The 23,707-nt window shown below is 50.5% G+C and overlaps 1 protein-coding gene across 5 annotated transcripts in view; it reads right to left on the bottom strand.

The window, feature by feature from the left end:
• Window positions 1–23,707, bottom strand: part of LOC146822422 (NACHT, LRR and PYD domains-containing protein 3-like) — a 785,736-nt gene that overhangs the window by 215,956 nt on the left and 546,073 nt on the right. For all 5 annotated transcript variants that reach the window (XM_085613508.1, XM_085613507.1, XM_085613510.1 and 2 more), the window contains 6 exons: window positions 15,859–16,029; window positions 15,103–15,273; window positions 14,324–14,494; window positions 13,557–13,730; window positions 4,714–4,887; window positions 3,967–4,137 (listed from right to left, as the gene is read on the bottom strand). In XM_085613508.1, coding sequence (XP_085469634.1) covers window positions 3,967–4,137; window positions 4,714–4,887; window positions 13,557–13,730; window positions 14,324–14,494; window positions 15,103–15,273; window positions 15,859–16,029 — 1,032 coding nt within the window. The remainder of the gene's footprint in view (window positions 1–3,966; window positions 4,138–4,713; window positions 4,888–13,556; window positions 13,731–14,323; window positions 14,495–15,102; window positions 15,274–15,858; window positions 16,030–23,707) is intronic.

Here is a 23,707-nt window from a genome sequence, read left to right as displayed (position 1 = left end):
AGTCCCCTCACCATCTATCAGAAGAGATGAGTCTCCAGAGCTTGAGGTGGAAACCATAGTAGACTCTAGAAGAGTGAGTGCATCCTGTATCTACGGTGAAACCTGCATCCATAACACCAGCAGTCCCCTCACCATCTATCAGATGAGATGAGTCTCCAGAGCTTGAGGTGGAAGCCATAGTAGAGTATAGGAGAGTGAGTGCATCCCGTATCTACGGTGAAACCTGCATCCATAACACCAGCAGTCCCCTCACCATCTATCAGAAGAGATGAGTCTCCAGAGCTTGAGGTGGAAGCCATAGTAGAGTCGAGGAGAGTGAGTGCATCCTGTATCCACGGTGAAACCTGCATCCATAACACCAGCAGTCCCCTCACCATCCATCAGATGAGATGAGTCTCCAGAGCTTGAGGTGGAAGCCATAGTAGAGTCGAGGAGAGTGAGTGCATCCCGTATCTACAGTGAAACCTGCATCCATAACACCAGCAGTCCCCTCACCATCTATCAGAAGAGATGAGTCTCCAGAGCTTGAGGTGGAAGCCATAGTAGAGTCGAGGAGAGTGAGTGCATCCTGTATCCACGGTGAAACCTGCATCCATAACACCAGCAGTCCCCTCACCATCCATCAGATGAGATGAGTCTCCAGAGCTTGAGGTGGAAGCCATAGTAGAGTCGAGGAGAGTGAGTGCATCCCGTATCTACAGTGAAACCTGCATCCATAACACCAGCAGTCCCCTCACCATCCATCAGATGAGATGAGTCTCCAGAGCTTGAGGTGGAAACCATAGTAGAGTCGAGGAGAGTGAGTGCATCCCGTTTCTACGGTGAAACCTGCATCCATAACACCAGCAGTCCCCTCACCATCTATCAGAAGAGATGAGTCTCCAGAGCTTGAGGTGGAAGCCATAGTAGAGTCGAGGAGAGTGAGTGCATCCTGTATCCACGGTGAAACCTGCATCCATAACACCAGCAGTCCCCTCACCATCTATCAGATGAGATGAGTCTCCAGAGCTTGAGGTGGAAGCCATAGTAGAGTCGAGGAGAGTGAGTGCATCCCGTATCTACGGTGAAACCTGCATCCATAACACCAGCAGTCCCCTCACCATCTATCAGAAGAGATGAGTCTCCAGAGCTTGAGGTGGAAACCATAGTCGAGTCGATCAGAGTGAGTGCATCCCGTATCTACGGTGAAACCTGCATCCATAACACCAGCAGTCCCCTCACCATCCATCAGATGAGATGAGTCTCCAGAGCTTGAGGTGGAAACCATAGTAGACTCTAGAAGAGTGAGTGCATCCTGTATCCACGGTGAAACCTGCATCCATAACACCAGCAGTCCCCTCACCATCCATCAGATGAGATGAGTCTCCAGAGCTTGAGGTGGAAACCATAGTAGAGTTGAGGAGAGTGAGTGCATCCCTGTATCTACGGTGAAACCTGCATCCATAACACCAGCAGTCCCCTCACCATCTATCAGAAGAGATGTGTCTCCAGAGCTTGAGGTGGAAGCCATGGTAGACTCTAGAAGAGCGAGAGGACACTTGCAGTTTTTGGTGCATGGAGCGGTTATGGCCCTGAAGAGCATTCTGGGAAACCAGATTGGTTTGTCCATGCTCCCAGGACAGTTGCCTCAATCATAATGATTTTAGAAGAAGTCAGCACCAAGGAGAGGGCACTGAGGGAAAGAGGAGGTACTGTCAGGAATCTGTCGAGGACGAGGAGTTTGAGACCTTCTCCTTTAAGATTGTGATACACTGGCCTTTGGAGGCTGCGGTGCTGAGGCATTCAAAGACTCTACGCTTATGGGGTGTAATTTCTAGGTCTAGGCAGGCAGTTGTAATGCATCAGCTGGACAAATGGACACTACCTGGGAACTTTCTGAGTTGAACTGACTTTCTTGCTGTAGAGTTGGTTCCTCTTTTCAGGTCTCACTTTTGTTGTTCTTCTCCTGTTTGGTTCTCTTGGTAATCCTGACCTTTGCCCCTTGGACTCAAGTCATTTTCTTGCATCTCTGTATTTCTCCTTGACCTGCTCTCTTTCTCTTGTGCAGTTTCATTTGCTTGCTTACCTGCTCTCTTAATGGATTCCTCCAGTTTTGCTTAGCAACACCATGGCCACCATCCTAAAGCTGGAAAGTGATTTTAGCATCTTGGCAAGTTCAATATTTTAATTTTAAAGACAAAATTCAGTTCAGATTTATCTAATGTTGAGGGAGTAGAGAGTGTTTTTGAGAGTCAACTGGAGTAGAAACACTTAGGGAGCCAATCCCACCAGTCTATCTATTAGTTTCTCTGGCGCTACAGCGTCCATCGTACAATAAAGAGTCCAATGTTGAACAGTGAGGCCTGATGGGAAAAAGGAATCCCAACGACATGACAGACGATTATTTTATTTGGATTTTGGTTGCGAAGACGGCGAGACAAACTCCAGATAGATTATTCTCAGAGGACTAATTTGAAAGTTCAGCATGAGGCAACAAAACCCCACACTGAAGGGATTCAAATGACACGAGGAATATCTGACTTGGACCTTAGAGCTTGAGTTCTTCACCAAAAGAAGCAGAGTCACATCAAAGAGTCCATCAAAGAGTCACAGCTAAGGGTAAATTGTGTCCTGGAGGACTCTCCACAGAAAGAAAAGTACACTACTCACCTCCTCCTGAAGGGAAAAGCCTGAATGTGGCCATGCTGCCACCTCCACCCTCACTACTGATGAAACTGCGCACTGCCTGGTCTGACTTCAGACGGCTGATCTGACAGGTTATGCTAAGTTATGGATCCTTGCAAAAAGAACAGTTGATGGACAGAATGCAGAACAATGTCATACATTCACCCCAGTACAGAGATCTGGGCCTAAATCCATCGTTTTTTTGCACACCATGCCATTCCAGTTTGGACCCAGCCATATGCAAATCAGTCTTGACCCTGTGCCTCATGGGAACAGTCCAGCCCGAACTGCCAAGCCAGGTCCTCCCTGGACTGGAAACAAGCATCCTAGGACCGGTTTCGGGGTTTCACCCCTCTTCAGCCAGGATAGCTTGATTCCAGTGGCATGGAGAGCACGGGACTCACGTCTGAGCATACCCGTCCCACTCGGGGTGACTAATGCAAAAAGAACTGTTGATGGACAGAATGCAGAACAATGTCATACATTCACCCCAGTACGGAGATCTGGGCCTAAATCCATCGTTTTTTTGCTCACCATGCCAATCCAGTTTGGACCCAGCCGTATGCAAATCAGTCCTGACCCTGTGCCCAATGGGAACAGTCCAGCCCGAACTGCCAGGCCAGGTCCTCCATGATCTGGAAACAAGCATACTAAGACCGGTTTCGGGGTTTCACCCCTCTTCAGCCAGCATAGCTTGATTTCAGTGGCATGGAGAGCACGGGACTCAAGTCTGAGCATACCCGTCCCACTTGCTGAAAGCCCAAAACTAGTCCTAGGATGCTTGATTCCTGTCCAGGGAAGACATGGCCTGGCAGTTCGGTCTGGACTGTTCCCATGAGGCACAGGGTCAAGACTGATTTGCATATGGCCATGTCTGAACTGGGGTGGCGTGGTGAGCAAAATAACGATGGATTAAACCCAGATCTGTGACTGGGGGTGAATGTTTGACAATGTTCAACATTCCGTCCATCCTCTTTTTGTGTTGCAAGTTATGAATCTTTCTCATCTTATCAATGAATAGCCACCGCATAACATACAGTAAATCAAACTTAAGCCAGCAGGAGGGAAGACGTCATAAAATCTGCATCCTCTGGGGACGTTCTCCTACTCTGTGCACTACGGGTGCTGATAGTGCCTCAAACAGGCTTCAGAGAACTAACTTTCAAATACACATGTAAGATAAAAAACTGTTACTGTTTCTGCTGGGGAAGGGATTTAATCAAATTCCATAAACACAGAGAGAAGGACCGAAATGCAGAAGAGACAGAAAAGCGCCCCCCCCCCCCCTCCCCTGCTCCTTACGTGATCTTCTGCAGCCGGGTGTCTGGGTGCTTCAGGGCGTCAAAGATCAGGGCCGCACCCACGCCACCCAGTTTATTGGTAGCCATGTTCAGTTCCAGCAAAGAGCGGTTGGAGCGAAGGGCAGTGGCCAGAGCTGCACAGGAAGCACCGGTTATCCCACAGAAATGGAGGCTAAGAAGGTGCGAGAAAGAGAGAGAGAGGTGATTAAAACAATAATAAAAAGAAGATACAAATAATACGAGCAGCAGCTGTCACGGCCCAGTACTCTCTGATCTGAGGTGCACAAGAAACACTTTCACCCTCCCACTGTCACCTGGTTTCAGTCCTGATGTTGTTGGAATCGAGGGCAGCACCCACTCCTAGCTTTACAATGACCTGTTTGGTAGTTAGTTTTGGTAGTAATATTTCATCTTGGGTTACATTCACCCTCCGCCTCCCCCACCCCGCTACTTCAACCAATGAATAGACGCAGCTGGACGTGGGCACCGCATAATCTACAAGAAATTAAACTTATGCAGCAGGAGGGAGACTTCTTAAAGTCTGCATCCTTTTCGGAGACATTGTTATACTCTGTGCAGTCTGGGTGCTGATAGCGCCTCAAACAGGCTTCTGAGAGCTAATCCGCATGTAAGGCAAATACATGGAGGAGAGATGCTCTACTCATAGTCAATGAATGCAGAGGAAAATAAAAAGTGCAGATGAGCCAGAAAAACTTGAACCCCTAACATTCCCCTCCCCGCTCCTTACTTGATCTTCTGCAGCTGGGTGTCTGGGTGCTTCAGGGCATCCCAGATCAGGGATACACCAGCGTCATCCAGTAGGTGATTGCAACTCAAGTCCAGTTCCAGCAAAGAGCGGTTGGTGCGAAGCACATCAGCCAGAGCTGCACCGGAAGCACCGGTTATCTTACAGCCACAGAGGCTAAGAAGGTGCGAGAAAGAGAGAGAGAGGGGGATTAAAACAATAATTCTATTGATTTATTGCTAACAGTATTATAAACAAGATACAAATAATCCGAACAGCAGCTGTCACGGCCCAGTACTCTCTGATCTGAGGTGCACACGAAACACTTTCACCCTCTCACTGTCACCTGGTTTCAGTCCTGATGTTGTTGGAGAGCAGGGCAGCATTCATTCCTAGTTTTACACTTACCTGTTTGGTAGTTAGTTTTGGTAGTAATGTTTGATCTTGGGCTACATTGACCCCCCTCTCCCCCACTGCAACCAATGAATAGACACAACTGGATGTATGCACCGCATAATCTACAAGAAATTAAACAAATGCAGCAGGAGGGAGACTTCTTAAAATCTGCATCCTTTTCAGGACGTTCTCCTACTCCGTGCATTCTGGGTGCTGATAGCACCTTAAACAGGCTTTAGAGCACTAACCTTGAAATCCGCATGAGAAAGGAATATGCTACTTACCAGTATGCATCTGTTCTTGGCATGTAGAGCTGCAGATCTACATACTTGTGCATAGATCGCCATCTGGTGTTGGGCCCGGATGTTTGCAGTTTGTTTTTCCTCTTGGAAAGTCTTTGGAAGTCACGAGGTCGGTGACTCCTCCTTTGGATCGTATTGCGCATGGGCTTCGGCTCCATCCTCAGATTGTTTTTCGCCAGCAGGGAAAGATGGAGCGTAGTAATAACAGTGAGGATGCCCATGTGTGTGTATCTAAATAAGATAAACTGGAACAGATACAGGTAGCCGGGGAGGCGGGTGGGCGTGTGTAGATCTGCAGCTCTACATGCCAAGAACAGATGCATACTGGTAAGTAGCATATTCCGTTCGAGGCATATGAGCTGCAGATTACACACTTGTGCATAGATTATATAGCAGTTCCCAACCTTAGCGGCGACCACCCGTATCTGTTGCAGTGGTTTGAAATAATGTCTTGAGTACAGCCTGGCCCACACTAGCTTGTTGCTTAGTTTGCACATCTACACAATAGTGTTAGTGAAAGTGTGCGGTGTTGACCATGTAGCTGCTTTGTAGATATCATCTAATGGGATGTTCCCTAAGAATGCCATGGAAGCCCCTATTTTTCGTGTAGAATGGGCTTTAGGGGGAACAGATAACGTTCGCTTTGCTTTGTGGTAGCAAATTTTAATGCATTTTACAATCCACCTAGCTATCCCTGATTTTGAAATGGGGTTGCCTTTGTGTGGTGAAGAGAAAGAGACAAACAGTTGTTTGGTCTTACGGAAAGGTTGTGTTCTCTCGATGTAGTAGAGTAAGGCTTGTTTAACATCTAGTGTGTGAAGAGCTCTTTCCGCAACGGTCTGTGGTTGCGAGAAAAATACTGGTAGTTCTACTGATTGGTTTAGGTGAAAGGGAGAAATGACTTTAGGGAGGAATTTTGGGTTGGTACGGAGAACAACCTTGTTATGGTGCATTTGGAGAAAAGGTTCTTGAATGGTAAGTGCTTGTATCTCACTGACCCTTCTAAGGGAAGTGATGGCTACAAGAAAAGCGGTTTTCCATGTTAGGAATTGTAGTTCACATTTGTGCAGAGGTTCGAAGGGAGGCCCAATTAGCCTTGTGAGAACGATATTTAAGTTCCACACAGGTGAGGGTGGCACTCTGGGGGGAATTATCCTTTTAAGGCCTTCCATGAAGGCTTTAATGGCAGGTACTCTAAAGAGTGATAGATGTTGCCTGTTTTGTAGGTAAGCTGCAATAGCTGCGAGGTGTAGTCGAATGGACGTATAGGCTAGATTGCACCTTTGTAGGTGGAGTAAGTAGCCTATAATGTGTTGAATGGACACGTCCAGGGGATTGATGGTGTTGTTATGGCAATAGACAACAAAGCGTTTCCACTTGGCGGCGTAGCACGCTCTAGTGGTAGGTCGTCTAGCTTCCCTGATGATGTTCATACAGTCAGGGGGATGATCTAGGTACCCGAATTCTAGGATTTCAGGAGCCAGATCGCAAGGTTGAGCTGAGCTGGATCCGGGTGTTTGATCTCTCCATGGTTCTGGGTTAAGAGGCGTGGAGAGAGGTGTAGTTTTTGGTGCGGTACTACAGATAGTTCCAGCAGTGTGGTGTACCACGGTTGTCTGGCCCACGTTGGAGCTACTAGGATTAGTGTGAGGGAGTGTTGTTGTAGTTTGCGCACCACTAGTGGAATGAGTGGAAGAGGCGGAAAGGCGTACACAAATCTGCCTGACCAGTTCATCCATATCGCATTTCCTTTGGACAAAGGGTGTGGGTATCTGGCGGCGAAGCTTGGGCATTTGGCTTTTTCGTGGGTGGCGAAGAGGTCTATTTGTGGATGTCCCCACATTTGAAAGTACGGGTGAAGAACTTGCGGGTGAAGCTCCCACTCGTGGATCTGTTGTGTCTGTCTGCTGAGCAGATCCGCCACAGTGTTTTGGACTCCTGGGACATGCTGAGCAAGGAGAAAGATTTTCTGGGGTATGGCCCATCTCCATATGCTCTGGGCTAATTGAGAGAGCTGTGGAGAGTGTGTGCCACCTTGTTTTTCAATATAATACATGGCTGTCATGTTGTCTGTGCATATCAGGACTGACTTGCCTGAAATTTGTGTATGAAAAGATTTTAGGGCTAAGAATATTGCTAGTAACTCCAGATGGTTGATATGGAGTAACTTTTGCTGAGGTGTCCATTTGCCCTGCATGGTGAGATGTATTAGATGAGCTCCCCAGCCGGAGAGCGATGCGTCCGTTGTTAGTACTATCTGAGGAACCGGGTCTAGGAACGGTCGACCTTTGGAAAGGTTTGTGGTGTTCCACCACTGCAGTGAGCGATGGGTGCGACCGTCTAACAACACTAGATCTGTTAATTGACCCTGGGCCTGGTTCCACTGGCGCGCTAAGCACTCTTGGAGAGGACGCATCTGGAGTCTTGCGTGACGTACTATGAAGATGCAAGAGGCCATCATCCCTATTAGTTGCATGAACACTCGAGCTGGAAGGGAGTGTTGTGCTATGAATTTTGCACGTAGAGCTTGAATGCTTGCAATCCTGGCAGGATTGGGGTAGGCTAGCGCTCTTGAGGTGTCTATGGTGGCACCGAGGTATTGTTTTATGTGGGATGGTTGTAGATGGGACTTCTCGTGGTTTACAGTGAAGCCCAGTTGGTGAAGTAGTTGGATAGTGGTGGACGTGTGTTGTACACACTCATTGTATGACCTGGCTTTTATCAGCCAGTCGTCTAGGTATGGGAAGATGTGAATGTGTTGTCTTCGTAAATATGCTGCCACCACTGCTAGGCACTTGGTGAATACTCGTGGCGCTGTTGTGACTCCGAACGGGAGCACTTTGAATTGGTAGTGTTGTCCATCCACTACAAATCTGAGGTACTTTCTGTGAGCGTTGTGCACTGGAATGTGGAAATAAGCGTCTTTTAGGTCCAGAGTGGTGAGGAAGTCATTTTGGGAGAGGAGCGGAAGTACCTGCTGAAGCGTTACCATGTGAAAATGGTCTGAGTGTATGTATGTGTTTAGGGGCCGGAGATCTAGGATGGGTCGTAGAGTCTCGTCCCTTTTTGGTATGAGAAAATATAGGGAGTAGATTCCCATATTTCGTTGGTTGGTAGGAACGTGTTCTATTGCCTGTTTCTGTAGGAGGGAGATTACCTCCTGCTTTAGTAACAGTTGATGTTCTTGTGACATTGGGCGTTGTCTGGGTGGAATGTTTGGGGGGGTAGATATTAGTTCTAGGCAGTAGCCTGACCGAATTATTTGTGTTACCCATTTGTCTGAGGTGATGGTAGCCCAGACAGGAAGGAAATTTTGGAGTCTGCCCCTGACCGGAGTGGGATGGTCTGGGGGGAGCAGGGGGAAGTCATTGGGTAGGCGGTGTGGCAGAGCGGGCGAAGTTCGTTTTGCCTCTGCCTTTGTTATTGTTACCCCTGTAGCCGCCTCTTTGATAACCCCTTGTAAAGGTGGACTGAGTAGAGGATTTGTATGAAGTGGACGCGGTGTCTGAGGAGTAGCCTCTGGATGTGCTCCGAAAGGAAGGGCGGCGAAAGGAGCGCCTGGGAAGGTGTGATTGCAGGGCTCCCATAGATTTTGCCGTGTCCGTATCCTTTTTCATTTTTTCTAGGGCCTCATCCACTTTTTGGCCAAATAGATGTTCTTGGTCAAAAGGATGGTTGAGGATGGAGGCTTGAACCTCCGGTTTAAACCCTGAAATCCTTAGCCAGGCATGGCGACGGAGGAGGACGCTAGTATTAATGGCCCTGGAGGCCGTGTCTGCTGCATCTAGGGCACAACGTATGGAGGTGTTAGTAATAGTTTTGCCCTCCTGAATTAGTTCGTTGGCCCTAGCTTTATATTTATCAGGGAGGTGGTGCATTATGCTTTCTAATTCGTCATAATGGGCCCTGTCGTATCTGGCTAGTAGCGCTTGAGTATTGGCAATACGCCATATATTGGCAGCTTGGGATGCAGTACGCTTGCCTGATGCGTCCAATAGTTTAGATTCTTTGTCAGGTGGTGGTGCTTCGCCTGACGCCTGGGAGTTTGCCCTTTTACGTGTGGTGGATACTACCAGAGAATCTAGTGGTGCTGGCCCTCTGATGTAAGAGGGATCTGTGGGGTCGGCTTTGTATTTTTTCACTATGCGCGGGTTAATGACCCTGGCTCTAACGGGGTCCTTAAAGACCTCTGGCGCATGCTTTACCACTCCTTTAAGCATAGGCAATATGGAGGTGGACCTATGTGTGGTGTTGAATGTGTCGAGGAGGAAATCTTCCTCCACGGGGTCGGTGTGTAAATCTACCCCGTGATAGTGTGCCGCCGTTTGCAGTAGGTGGTTGAACCCCAATGAGTCTTCTGGTGGAGAAGGTCTGGAAGGGTAAAGATCGTCTTGTGGGACATTGGGGATATCAGGGATATTGTAATCGTCCCATGGGTCTGGGGATCCTGTAGGGGTGGGGTCCCCTGTGGGTAGGTCCTGGGGCACATCCCCTATGTCATCATATGGGTCCCCCTGATCATCATCGTCAGGGGTCGGGGAACGATGAGGTTGGGGTGGAAAAGGCGGAGGGGGTGGAGGAGGAGAAGGTGGAGGAGGTGGAGGAGATGGAGGAGGTGGGGAAGGTATTCTGAAAGGAGAGGTAGCAGAGTCCTTCCTCTTTGGAGGTGGAGGCAGAGCAGGTTTCTCTAAATGTCTCTTTTTTGCTAGAGAGCGTTAAATGTCCAGTTTTGGGATCCTTGGTCAGTGTTTTTTGCAAGGGATCCGGTGTAAATTGTTAAATGGTAGCGGCAGTTTCAGTCGATAACCTTTCAAGTATTGCCCGGCGGTAATCGCCTCTTATACCATTCGATGATTAACCAACAAAAGAGGCAGGCGCCGGAGACTGGAAGGCAGGAAACAAAGTTTTATTCCGTCGGAGCAGAACACGTCAGATCGGACAGCAAAGTCCGCGTTACCTACCCTTCACTATCTGCAAAGGGAGAGAGAGTATTTCTACTCTTCCCCGTTTGTAGGCAGTGAATATCTCAAAAAGAACAATCAAATAAGCAACACTAGTATTTTCAATCAATCAATCAATCGTTTCGCAATTTGTCATGTTACACGACCTTACCCGGACCGCATGGACAGTTTCTCGTCTTCCGTCTCCAGCGCCCGATCGTCCTCTACTCTCCGTATTTGCCGCGGCACTCCTGATGGTTCCCAGTCAGGACCGTAGATCACTCGAGAGAGGTCTGCTCGGAACCAGTGAAGTTCGGATGATCGGCTGCCAGACGAGGGTCTATCGGGCAGGAGCTCTTCCCGATCGTTGCAGTCGTTCACTCTGTCGTTGGGACCTCTCCCGTTGGATCCACGTGTCGCTGATGGGCCCCACGCTTGGGACGCCAATTGTTAAATGGTAGCGGCAGTTTCAGTCGATAACCTTTCAAGTATTGCCCGGCGGTAATCGCCTCTTATACCATTCGATGATTAACCAACAAAAGAGGCAGGCGCCGGAGACTGGAAGGCAGGAAACAAAGTTTTATTCCGTCGGAGCAGAACACGTCAGATCGGACAGCAAGGTATCGTCTCGAGGTGCTCTCACCACATCTCTGAGGCCTGGCCTCTTATACACAGGTTTATTGCTTTATTACATGTGATACATTCTTGTTGAGACTTTGATGTATGGAAAGACATCCTTGGAATCCCCACTTCAAGCTTGTTCCCACACATATCTACAGTAGAAGTCCCCACCCCACCCACAGTAGGAGATGGCTATCACACAGCTGGACATTCCGCCAATTCCTGGGGGTGTGTGCGACTGGTCGGGTCTCAGGGGGTGGGGTGTTGATCTTCTGTAATCCCTTTGATGTGGGGTGTTTCCCTTACAGTAGGGGCAATAAACTGCATCCGCAGGGTTAGGTGATGGCCTGGGATCGGTTCGGACAATCGGGCGCAGAGGAAGGGGGTTATCAAAAGGATGTATGGCCATGTATGGGATGAAAGGAGGTGTTGGTCAGGCGCGGAATGTGGTTCCATGGCAGGGCCACGCAGAAGGAGAGGGTTTATGGCCCATGTATGAGAGAGCGGGGGTGGCCGGCACGCGGGGGGATGTTTGCAGCGCCAGAGGGACGCGCTGGCGATCGACAATGAGCGCGGAGAGGGGCCATGGTGTCTAAAATAGCCGCCGTGCGTTTCTGCGTGCGGCGCTGGAGAGAGACAAGATGGCGCAGATAATGTTCAGTTACAAACTAAATTTCCACAAATAGTTCTGGTGAGGTTGGTTGGTCTGTCAGCGCCTAAGTCGTCGGGGCCGTTGGTTTTTTAGGCTTTTCTGTGCCGGTTCGTTGTTTGGAACCCGGCTTGGGAACCTCCGGTTGTTTGGTAGGCGCCGAGATGGGTTTCGGCTTCGAAGTGTTGGTGCCGGTGACCTTGTGTGCTTTGGTCGGTACCGAGGATGGTGTCGGTACCGAAGAGCTGGGTTTCAACCCCGAGTGCTTCGGTGCGGGGCTCGGTGTCGAGGTGAAGGCCGGTTTCTTTTTCGGTGCCGAAGCGTGTTTATTGGCACCGCCGGTGGGCTGGCTCGGCCCAAGCCGCCGGAAAGCTTACTTGGCTTCTTTACCGGGCCCGAAGGTGCGGTGTGTAAAGCAGTGTCTTTGGTCTTGCCTAGGCCCGGAGGCGAAGGCGTGACTGAAGCCTTTTTCGGTGGCGGCGAGGGTGTGGGGGAGGGTAGATCAGTACTCACGACCCTCTGCACCGGAGTGATGTCCTCCACATCTGAGTCGTCGGCTTCGGAAGCACTGACGAGGCCCTCGTCGGTGTGATGCTGTTCTGGAGCGTCGACGCCTTCTCCGAAGATGTCATGCGGAATCGTCGTCGAGGAGTGTGCCATGGTTCTTCTGGCTCTTCGGTCCCGAATAGTCTTTTTGGACCGGAAAGACTTACACGCGCCTCGTGTTCAGGGGAGAGGCAGAGATTGCATACCTCGTGGAGATCGGTGTGGGGAAATTTGGACCCACATCGAGGGCACTTTTTAAATGGAGTCCTTTCCATTAGCCAGGACCGGAGCTTGGGTAGGCCCGAAGGCCGCCGTCGACGACTGGAACCGAAGGTCTGTGCCGATGAGAAGGTGTGTCGAGTGGGGAGATCGCGATCGAAACAATACCGTGATTTGGGGTGAGGATTGCGCTTCGATCGTCGAACTGGAAGCTGTTCGGAACCGGAGCGCGAAGATTACATCCAAGCCCGATGGCGGAAAAAAAACAATCTGAGGATGGAGCCGAAGCCCATGCGCAATACGATCCAAAGGAGGAGTCACCGACCTCGTGACTTCCAAAGACTTTCCAAGAGGAAAAACAAACTGCAAACATCCGGGCCCAACACCAGATGGCGATATATGCACAAGTGTGTAATCTGCAGCTCATATGCCTCGAACAAACTGTTTCTGTTTGTAGAACCGGCTTTTAGAGACCCCTCCCGACTGGAGGGTCAAAGCAAGCGGTGCAGGGGACACCTAGAATCTATGGGTTCACCTTGATTACTCATGCATTACCAAAGAGACCAGGACAACTTAGCTGTGGAAGAAAGTACATCTAATTTATTAGCTCGAGCTAAGGACAGGGTCCCAGAATGGTACAAAGACAATTCTACGGAGACTGCTGCTTCACTCCGTAGTGCACACATAATTATAGCACTAGCCACACCCTTTACACATCCAACAAGTTCCTCATCAGTCTCAGGTGGCGTAATCGTGGCCAGAGAGTGTCGGTCTCTGATTGCACAATGTACACAGCCTCTTGCTTCAGCGCCCAGATGGCGTGGTCACGGAGCACAGCTGATGGTGTAAGAGCCTGAGTTACCAACATTGGACAGGATGTGGCTAAGTCTCTGGCAGAACCGGGGGGGCGAGGCACACAAGCAGCTTCTGGAATCGGCTCAACCGCAAGGAGCGAGAAGGGTTAAGCAAGTTCTAACAGGGACATAGAAAGCAATCCTTCATCAGGTTGCCGAAAGCATGGCAACACGAAATGGAGTCTCAGTGGCCATTTTAAGCATAGTTCAACATGTTTCTGCTGGGGAAGGGATTGAATCAAAGTCCATGAACACTGAGAGAAGGACAGATATGCAGATGGTACAGAACCACCCCCCCCCCCCCGCCTCTGCTCCTTACCGGATCTTCTGCAGCCGGGTGTCTGGTTTCTCCAGGGCGTCACAGATCAGGAATACACCAGCGTCACCCATTAAGTCATTGCAAGCCAAGTCCAGTTCCAGCAAAGAGCGGTTGGAGCAAAGACCAGCGGCCAGAGCTGCACAGGAAGCATCGGTTATCTCACAGCAACAGAGGCTAAGAAGGTAAGAGAGAGAGAGGGGACTAAAACATTAACAATTCTATGGATTTATTACTAACAGTATTTAAAACAAGATACAAATAATACGAGCAGCAGCTGTCATGGCCCAGTGCTCTCTGATCTGAGGTGCACAAGAAACACTTTAACCCTCCCACTGTCACCTGGTTTCAGTCCTGATGTTGGAGCGCAGGGCAGCACTCACTCCTAGTTTTACACTGACCTCTTTGGTAGTTAGTTTTGGTAGTAATGTTTGATCTTGGGCTACATTCACCACCCCCCCCATCCCCCACTGCAACCAATGAATAGAAGCAGCTGGGCGTGGGGACCGCATAATCTACAAGAAATTAAATTTATGGAGCAGGAGAGAGACTTCTTAAAATCTGCATCCTTTTGGGGACATTCTCCTACTTCGTGCAGTCCGGGTGCTGATAGCGCCTCAAACAGGCTTCAGAGCATTAATCCGAATGTAAGGCAAACACATGGAGGAGAGCTGCTCTACTCATAGCCAATGAATGCAGAGGAAAATAAAAGGTGCAGATGATAGTGTAAAGCACAACCCCCCCCTCCTCTTTCCCCCTCTGCTCCTTACTCGATCTTCTGCAGCCGGGTGTCTGGGTGTTTCAGGGCATCAAAGAGCAGGGACGCACCAGCGTCACCCAGGTCATTGCCACTCAAGTCCAGATACAGCAAAGAGCGGTTGGAGCGGAGGGCAGCGGCCAGAGCTGCACAGGAAGCATTGGTTATCTCACAGCGATAGAGGCTAAGAAGGTGCGAGAAAGATAGAGAGAGGGGATTAAAACATTAACAATTGTATGCATTTATTACTAAAAGTATTTAAAAAAAGGTATAAATAACCAGAACAGCAGCAGTAACGGCCCAGTACTCTCTGATCTGAGGTGCACAAGAAACACTTTAACCCTCCCACTGTCACCTGGTTTCAGTCCTGTTGTTGGAGAGCAGGGCAGCCCTCACTCCTAGGTTTACACTTACCTGTTTGGTAGTTAGTTTTGGTAGTAATGTTTCATCTTGGGTTACATTCACCCCCCCCGCACTTCAACCAATGAATAGACGCAGCTGGACGTGGGCACCGCATAATCTACAAGAAATTAAACTTATGCAGCAGGAGAGAGACTTCTTAAAATCTGCATCCTCTGGGGACATTCTCCTACTCTGTGCACTCTGGGGGCTGATAGCGCCTCAAACAGGCTTCAGAGAGCTAATCTGCATGCAAGACAAATACACGGAGGAGAGATGCTGCACTCATAGTCAATGTATGCAGAGGAAAATAAAAAAGTGCAGATGATAAAGAAAAGCTCGACCGCCCATAACCCCCCCACCCCCCACCACCTTCCCCCCTCTGCTCCTTACCGGATCTTCTGCAGCCAGGTGTCTGGTTCCCTCAGGGCATCACAGATCAGGGACGCACCAGCGTCACCCAGTGCATTGCTACCCAAGTCCAGGTCCAGCAAAGAGCAGTAGGAGCGAAGGAAAGCAGCCAAAGATGCACAGAAAGTACTGGTTATCCCACAGCTCCAGAAGCTAAGAAGGTGCGAGAAAGAGAATGAGCGGGAATTAAAACAATACAATCCTAAGGATTTATTACCAACAGTATTTAAAACAAGGTATAAATAACCAGAACAGCAGCTGTCATGGCCCAGTACTCTCTGATCTGAGGTGCAGAACAAACACTTTCACCCTCCCACTGTCACCTGGTTTCAGTCCTGATGTTGTTGGAGCGCAGGGCAGCATTCACTCCTAGTTTTACACTGACCTGTTTGGTAGATAGTTTTGGTAGTAATGTTTGATCTTGGGCTACATTGACCCGCTCACCACCACTTCAACCAATGAATAGACACAACTGGACGTAGGCATCGCATAATCTACAAGAAATTAAACTTATGCAGCAGGAGGGAATACTTCTTAAAATCTGCATCTTTTTAGGGACATTCTTCTACTCCTTGCACTGCGGGTGCTGATAGCGCCTCAAACAGGCTTCAGAGACCTAATCCGCATCTAAGAGAAACACATGGAGGAGAGCTGCTCTACTCATAGCCAATGAATGCAGAGGAAAATAAAAATTGCAGATGATACAGAAAAGCTCAACACCCAACCCCCGCTCCTTACTCAATCTTCTGCAGCCGGGTGTCTGAGTGCTTCAGGGCATCAAAGATCAGGGACGCACCAGCGTCACCCAGTGCATTGTGCCACAAGTCCAGTTTCAGCAAAGAGCGGTTGGAGCGAAGGGCAGCGGCCAGAGTTGCGCAGGAAGCATCGGTTATCTGAGAGCAACCAAGGCTAAGAAGGTGCAAGAAAGATAGAGAGAGGGAGTTAAAAGATTAACAACTCTAAGGATTTATTGCTAAGAGTAATAAAAAGAAGGTATAAATAACCAGAACAGCAGCTTTCATGGCCCAGTACTCTCTGATCTGAGGTGAACAAGAAACACTTTAACCCTCCCACTGTCACCTGGCTTCAATCCTTATGTTGTTGGCGCGCAGGGCAGCATTCACTCTTAGTTTTACACTGACCTGTTTGGCAGTTAGTTTTGGTAGTAATGTTTGATCTTGGGCTACATTCACCCCCTCCCCATCCCCCACTGCAACCAATGAATAGAAGCAGCTGGGCGTGGGCACCGCATAATCTACAAGAAATTAAATTTATGGAGCAGGAGGGAGACTTCTTAAAATCTGCATCCTATGGGGACATTCTCCTACTCCGTGCAGTCCGGGTGCTGATAGCGCCTCAAACAGGCTTCAGAGAACTAACCTTGAAATCCGCATGTAAGAGAAACAAGCATTGGCATAGCCAAAAGGTCACGACTTTGGGGCCTTATACATGTTTAGCCAGAGATATTGACTTTGCCAATGTCTTTAAGCTATGCTAAAGAGAAGTGTGGCTGCTGTGCAGCAGGCTGAAAAGTTATAATGAAAAAGTGCCAGAAGCATTTTTGTTCCCTTGTATATGACCAAGAAGACATTAGGTACTTATTATGTACCATGTGCTTTATAAATGCTTATTACCTCTACGTCCCTCGTCCTCGACCCAGTCATCACTAATGAGGTATTCCACAAGACAGGAAACAAAACAGGAAACGCTTTTTCTAGGCTCCACCCACCCTCCCGTCAGGGGCTATAAGAACCCAGCCAACCAAAAGCACATCCTGTTTTGTTTCCTGTCAGTGGACCTGACGGGGACGCTGGGGTAGGTGCCGGGCACTTACCTGCTACAAGTTGCTGTTGTCCTGTGGTCTCCTCCTCTGCTGGGCTTTGGGGGCGCTGCTGGACCTCCGTGGGACTTCTTGAGTCAGGCTGCTGGGCTTCCTGGACTCTTCAGGTTCCTGGTTGCTGATCCTGCTGGGCTGTGTTGGCTTCCTCTGGTTCCTGCTCCTGCTGCACCGGATTTGCCTCCAGGTTTGTTGTCCAGGGCGGGTCCTTTTGTTGCCTTGGGCCCGCCTTCTGTTTTGAGCGCCCGGGTTGGGGTCCGGGCGCTCGTGTCTCTCTGGCCGCTTTCAGTCTCGGGCGCCCGGGTTGGGATCCGGGCGCTCGTGTATGTCCAGAACCGGCTTCTGTTGGGCGCCCGGGTTGGCTCCGGGCGCTCGTGTTCTCTTTTGCCTGCTTTGGGATGCGAGCGCCCGGGATGGGGTCCGGGCGCTCGTTTATTCTTGCGCCCGCTTTCTGTTACGAGCGCCCGGGATGGGGTCCGGCCGCTCGTACTTTCTGGGCCCGCCTTTTCGTTTTGAGCGCCCGGGATGGGGTCCGGGCGCTCGGTGTTCTTCCGGGCTTGTTTTTCTTTGGAGCGCCCCGGTTGGGGTCCGGGCGCTCGCTATTCCTGGGTCCGAGTTCCCGTTTCTTGGACGATGTTGGTGACGACGGGTGGGCTCCGGTTGAGTTGCTGGCTTGTTCTGCCTTCGGCGGCCGAACTCAGCGTTGTTTTCTGTTCTCCTGTGCTAGCCACGCCCCCTTTACCTCTCTTTCGGTTCTGCTGGGGGGGGCGGGCTTGTCTTGGTCGTTTTCTTCAAAAGGAGTCCTTTCTCAATTGCTACCGTGTTGGTCTTACCTTCGGTTACTGCTCCTGGTTTGCTTCTGTTTGTAATGGGGAAACATCATAGAAAGCGGAGGCATGTGTCTCCTATGTCCTCTTCTTCTTCTCCTCCGGATAGTGAGGATCCTGCGCCTGCGGTGAAGCGTCCCAGGTTGGATGAGGACCGGTTGAAGCTTCTGATACTGAAGACTTTGTCTGACATCCAATCCTCCAAACACTCTGCTGCCGGTCATTCTGGTGGGGGTGTGGCCATTTATTCTGACATTTCATCTTCTGGGTCCTCTGATGATGCTTCTTTGAGTGCGGTGGATCTTAAGGGGAAGTATGTCTCCAGGGAGTTGTTGCCGGACCTGCTTTCTCATGTTCGTGAGAACATGGGGTTTCCAGAGGACGCTGTGGCCAGTACTTCGTCGGATGCTGTTCTGCCGCAGTTTCGGAAACCTGTTGCGACTTCACTTCCTATTCATCCATTTGTGATGGATGTGCTCTTGAATGAGTGGAAGGATCCTGATCATATTATGTTGCCGCGCTTCATGTCAAAGCTTTACCCGTTGCAGGGCATGGAGGATTCTTTTCCTGAGTCTGTGCAGGTGGACTCCATTGTCGCTAGTTTGGTTGGCCGTCCTTCCATGGCTGATGATAACATTCTTCGCGATGGGGTGGATAAGAAGATTGACTCTGCTTTGCGTAAATCCTATGCTGGTTCTCACCTTGCCATACGTTCCGGTATCTACGGTGCTTATGTGGCTCAATCGCTCCTGACTGACTTTAAGACTTTGTTTTCAACTATGCAGGAGGGTGGCTGCTGTCCTGATTTGCTGGAATCTATGGAGCGTCAGACTGAATTCCTTTCGGATATTGCTTTTGATTCTGTGCGTGCTTCTGCTCTGTCTTGTGGTTCCTCTATCGCTGCCCGTAGGAATCTGCTGTTGAAGGGTTGGAATACTGATGCCGCCCAGAGGTCCATGGCCTTACGTTTACCTTTTACTGGCCCTCGTCTCTTTGGGGATGCCTTGGAAGACAAACTGCATAAAGTGTTTAAAGAACGTAAACATTCCTTTTCCTTCCGGAGGCAACCTTCCCGTAAAGATTTTTCCTCTTCACAGGCCAAGTCTTTTCGTCAACCTTCCCGGTTTCAGCAATCCTCCTTTAAAGGTTCTCGTGGAGCCGGTCGTGGTTTCCCTCGGAAGTTCCAGAAGAAGCCTCCTCGAGATGCTGGTCCTGGGCCGCAGCGTTCCTGACTATGCCCCTCCGTTCGTGGATCCCACTGGAGTGACGCCCGTGGTTGGTGGGAGATTGAGGTTGTTCCTTCCAGCCTGGCGTCTGTCGACCTCGGATCAGTGGGTGCTGGATGTCCTGGACCGGGGGTATCGGATCGAGTTTCTGTCCCCTCCGCCTCCCTCGGGTGTAGTGCGGACTCCGACTCCCTTGTGCCACTCCCGTCGCCAATCTTTGAGGGACGGTGTTCAGGCCCTGTTTTTCAAAAACGCTATTGTTCCCGTTCCCAGGTTGGAGTGGGGTCTGGGGACCTATTCGATTGTTTTCCTGGTGCCGAAGGTCACGGGGGGGTTCCGGCTTGTCATCAATCTCCGGAGTCTGAACCTATTTGTGAAGAAGATCCCGTTCAAAATGGAGACCTTGCAGCGAGTGGTCCCGCTGATTCAGGCCGGATGGGTGTTTACTACTCTGAATCTCCAGGTCGCCTACCTTCATGTGCCGGTGGCCCGGGAGGATCAGATGTTCCTGCGTTTCTGCCTGGAGGGTCATCATTGGCAGTTCTGTGTCCTTCCGTTTGGTCTCCGGTCCGCTCCCCGGGTGTTCACCAAGGTGGTTGCTCCTTTGGTGGCCCTTCTTCACAGCCGGGGGGTGTCTGTGTTCCCCTACCTGGACGATTGGCTGCTCCAGGCTCCCTCCCCAGAGGTCATGTCTCAGCACCTTTCATTGACCATCCTTACGCTAGAAAGTCATGGTTTTCTGGTGAACTTTCCGAAGTGCCAGCTTCTTCCTGCCACTCGACGGACCTTCATTGGGGCCATCTTCGACTCCGTCCTGGGCAAGGTGTTCCTGCCGGATTCTCGGATTCAGCGTCTTCAGTCCCTGTTGCGGATCTTGTTGTCCCAGGCTGCGGCCCCCCTTCTTCAGTGGCTCGAGGTTCAGGGTCATATGGCCGCTACTGTCTTCACGGTGCCCTGGGCCAGGGTTCATCTGCGGCCTCTGCTGTGGCATGTTCAGCGTTGGGTGCCGTTTACAGTTCGGGACTATGCTCTGTCTGTGCCTGTGTCCTTGGGGGTGGTGTCGGATCTCCAGTGGTGGCTGGATTCCGCGAATCTCTCGAAGGGGATGTGGATTCACCTGCCGCCCCCTTTGGTGTTGACGACGGATGCCAGTGCGGCCGGTTGGGGGGCCACGTTGGGACAGTGGTCTGTTCAGGCTCGCTGGCTCCGGATGGAGTCCCGTCGCTCGTCCAATTGGAGGGAACTGTCTGCTGTGGCCAGGGCTCTTCGTTTCTTCCATTCCCGTCTGCTGGGGTGCAATGTCCTGGTGAGGTCGGACAACACCGTGACTGTGGCTTACATCAACCACCAGGGCAGTACTCGCAGCCCTTCCTTGAATTTGGTGGCTTGTGCGATTGCAGGTTGGGCGGAGCGTCATCTTCTGGCTCTCTCGGCTCAGCATATCCGGGGGGTGGACGCCTTGAGTCGCAGGTTTCCATCTTCCCTCTCCCTGTGTCTCTCCCCCAGGGTGTTCCGGTTGATCTGTCGGAGGTTCGGGACTCCCCTGCTGGACTTGTTTGCATCCCGGGCGAATGCTCAACTCCCCCTGTTTTGTTCTCGGGCCCCGGAGTTGGGTGCTTGGGGGGTGGAGGCGTTGTCTCTTCAGTGGCCCCCTTGGTTGCTGTACGCCTTCCCCCCCTTCCCCCTGATTCCTGCCTTCTTGCTGAAGGTCCAGCGGTTGGGTGCCCAGGTGGTAGCGGTCTTACCTCACTGGCCGCGGAGGTCCTGGTTCCCTTTGTTGTTGAGCCTGGCGGTGGGCCCTCCTTGGATTCTGCCACGTTATCCGTCTCCCCTGAGGTCCCCCTCCCCTTCCCTCCTGGTCCCTCTCGCCTTGGCGGTTTGGAGGTTGAACGGCTGTCGCTTGGAGTCCGGGGTTTGCCTGATCACCTCATCACTGTGATGCAAGGGTCTCGTAGGGGTTCCACTTTGTCCTCCTACTCTAAACATTGGGCTTCTTTCTCCTCTTGGTGTGCGGGGCTTGGTCTCTCTCCTGTCTCTTGTCCTATCGCTTCCGTTCTGCAGTTTTTCTTGGATGGTTTTCAGAAGAAATATGCCTTATCTACTCTGAGGGGCCAGTGGGCTGCTCTTCGGGCTTTCCGGGATCCGGCTTCTCTTCCTGCTGCGGATGGTTTGTTGGTTTCCCGTTTGTTCCGGAGTTTCTCTCTGTCATCTCCTTCTTCTCGCTCTCCGGTTCCTCCTTGGGATCTCTCTTTGGTCTTGGGTGCTCTGCAGTCTGCTCCTTTTGAGCCGTTGGAGTCGGTGGACCTTAAGTTTCTCTCTTTTAAAGTGGCGTTTTTGGTTGCTGTGACTTCTGCCAGACGGTTGGGTGAACTCACTGCTTTGCGTTGTTCTCCTCCCTTTTTGCGTTTCTTGGATGACGCGGTGGTCCTTTCTTTGGATCCTGGTTTTGTTCCCAAGATTCGTTCTAAGTTTCATTGCTCTCAGGAGTTGATTCTTCCTTCTTTCTGTCCTTCTCCTTCTTCCCCTGCTGAGTTGTTGCTTCACTCTTTGGATGTGCGGCGTGCTTTATCCCTTTATGTTGCACGGTCTGCGGGGTTCCGTTCCTCGGACTCCCTTTTTGTGACTTTTGGTTTGGCTGGTCAGGGTAAAGCTGCGTCTCGGCTTACTCTTGGTCGCTGGATCAAGTCTGTTATTTCTTTGGCTTATCAGGGATCTGGTTTGCCTTGCCCTTCTGGTGTTCAGGCCCGTTCCACTAGGGGTGTTTCTGCTTCCTGGGCTGCTTTTCATGGGGTTTCCCTTGATGAAATCTGTCGGGCTGGGACGTGGGCCTCTGAGTCTACTTTTGTGAGGCACTATCGCTTGAATTGTGCTCTGTCTGACCGACCCAATTTCGGTTGTGGTGTGTTGCGTGCTGTGGAGGTTGTTCCGCCTCCCTGATTCTGTGTTTTTTCATTAAACTATTTTTGCTGCACGCCTCTTTGTGTTCGGTCTCTGTTTTCTGTGTGGTTTGCCAAAGGCCTGTTGTTGGGGGTGCTTTGGTATGCCTCATTAGTGATGACTGGGTCGAGGACGAGGGACGTAGAGGTAATGCTATGATTACTTACCGGTAATCCCCATTACTCTTAGTCCTACTCGTCCTCGACCCAGTCATACTTCCCGCCCGCCCTCCCTGTCCAGGCCTTTGTTGCTTGGTATGTCAGGATGTGCTTTTGGTTGGCTGGGTTCTTATAGCCCCTGACGGGAGGGTGGGTGGAGCCTAGAAAAAGCGTTTCCTGTTTTGTTTCCTGTCTTGTGGAATACCTCATTAGTGATGACTGGGTCGAGGACGAGTAGGACTAAGAGTAATGGGGATTACCGGTAAGTAATCATAGCATTCTATTCTGTTCTATTTACAATAAAAAATGCCGTCAGTTTTCTTTTGTCCTTGCAATGCTGGCAACATTTTTCTGCCTGTTCCAATGGTTGTTTGTTATAGCTTTTTTTGTTGTAATGGGGGGCATAAACAACAGGAGGGTGAAGGTTGGGAAATAGTACCTGTATTACAACACTAGCAACGGATGGACGCTGGGGGAGAATCAATGGATGCCAGATTCCGAGAGCAGACTGAGGTGGTGCTGAGTGATGCTGAGGTGGTGGTGGTCTTCGTAGTGACTGGTGCGGAGGTGATACTCAGGTCTTGCTGAGTGATGCTGAGTGATACTGAGTTGGTGCTGAGTGATGCTGAGGTGGCGCAGAGTGATGCTGTGGTGGTGCTGAGTGATGCTGTGGTGGCGCTGAGTGATGCGGTTGTGGCGCTGAGTGATGCTGTGGTGGTGCTGAGTGATACTGAGTTGGTGCTGAGTGATGCTGTGGTGGCAGAGAGTGATGCTGTGGTGGTGCTGAGTGATGCGGTGGTGGCGCTGAGTGATGCTGTGGTGGCGCTGAGTGATGCTGTGGTGGCGCTGAGTGGTGCGGAGGTGGTGCTGAGCGATGCTGAGTGATGAAATGGTGACACTGAGTGTGCAAGTAGGTTTAATACTGATCACCGTATTAAAGTACTCAAATGCAGTTAGTACAACACAAGCAAATGGAGACAAAATGCACAACTCCTCCCAACACGTTCACTTATTGCAATCACATCAATTTTGAAGAATGTCACTCTCTAACCCCGCGGATAACCTTCCAAATATTTGTAATAGTTTCACTTCATAGAGCCAGCTCGGTATGATGTGGCAAAAATGAAGCCCTTTTAATTTGCCCTGGACACAAAGGGTTGCCAAGTCATTGCAATAACATTAGCGACCTCAGCCCGTATCCTAGTTTGTGTCCTCCACCTAGCTGTGTCTCTGTTAAGTGTTTGCCTCATGCATTCATAGACAAGGAGGAATCCTCGGGGACCCCCATCCCCTTGACAACGTGTTAATGATCCCACGGGATCAATGCGGGACAGCAACCCCGGGTTCTGCAGTGTTGCTGAGAGAGTGTAGCCACGGACCAGGAAACAACAGTGCTTCAGGAAAACAAAACGCGCATATTTGTGGCAAGTGCTTGTTCACGTTAGTGCCGCTGAAAAGTGAAGGAGACAAGGGGGAAACGTCAGCTGCGGCGCATCGCTGTTTACTCTGAATACATAAAGCAAGATTCATAACTCGAGGAAAGGCAGAAATAACGCACCAGACTGCAGGTAGGAACTGCGTCTGCGTGCGCGCTGCCACTCG

This window comes from Triturus cristatus, chromosome 6 (assembly GCF_964204655.1).
Source record: "Triturus cristatus chromosome 6, aTriCri1.1, whole genome shotgun sequence".
In the NCBI taxonomy this organism is placed as follows: Eukaryota; Metazoa; Chordata; class Amphibia; order Caudata; family Salamandridae; genus Triturus; species Triturus cristatus.
This window is presented reverse-complemented; position numbering and strand designations above follow the sequence as displayed.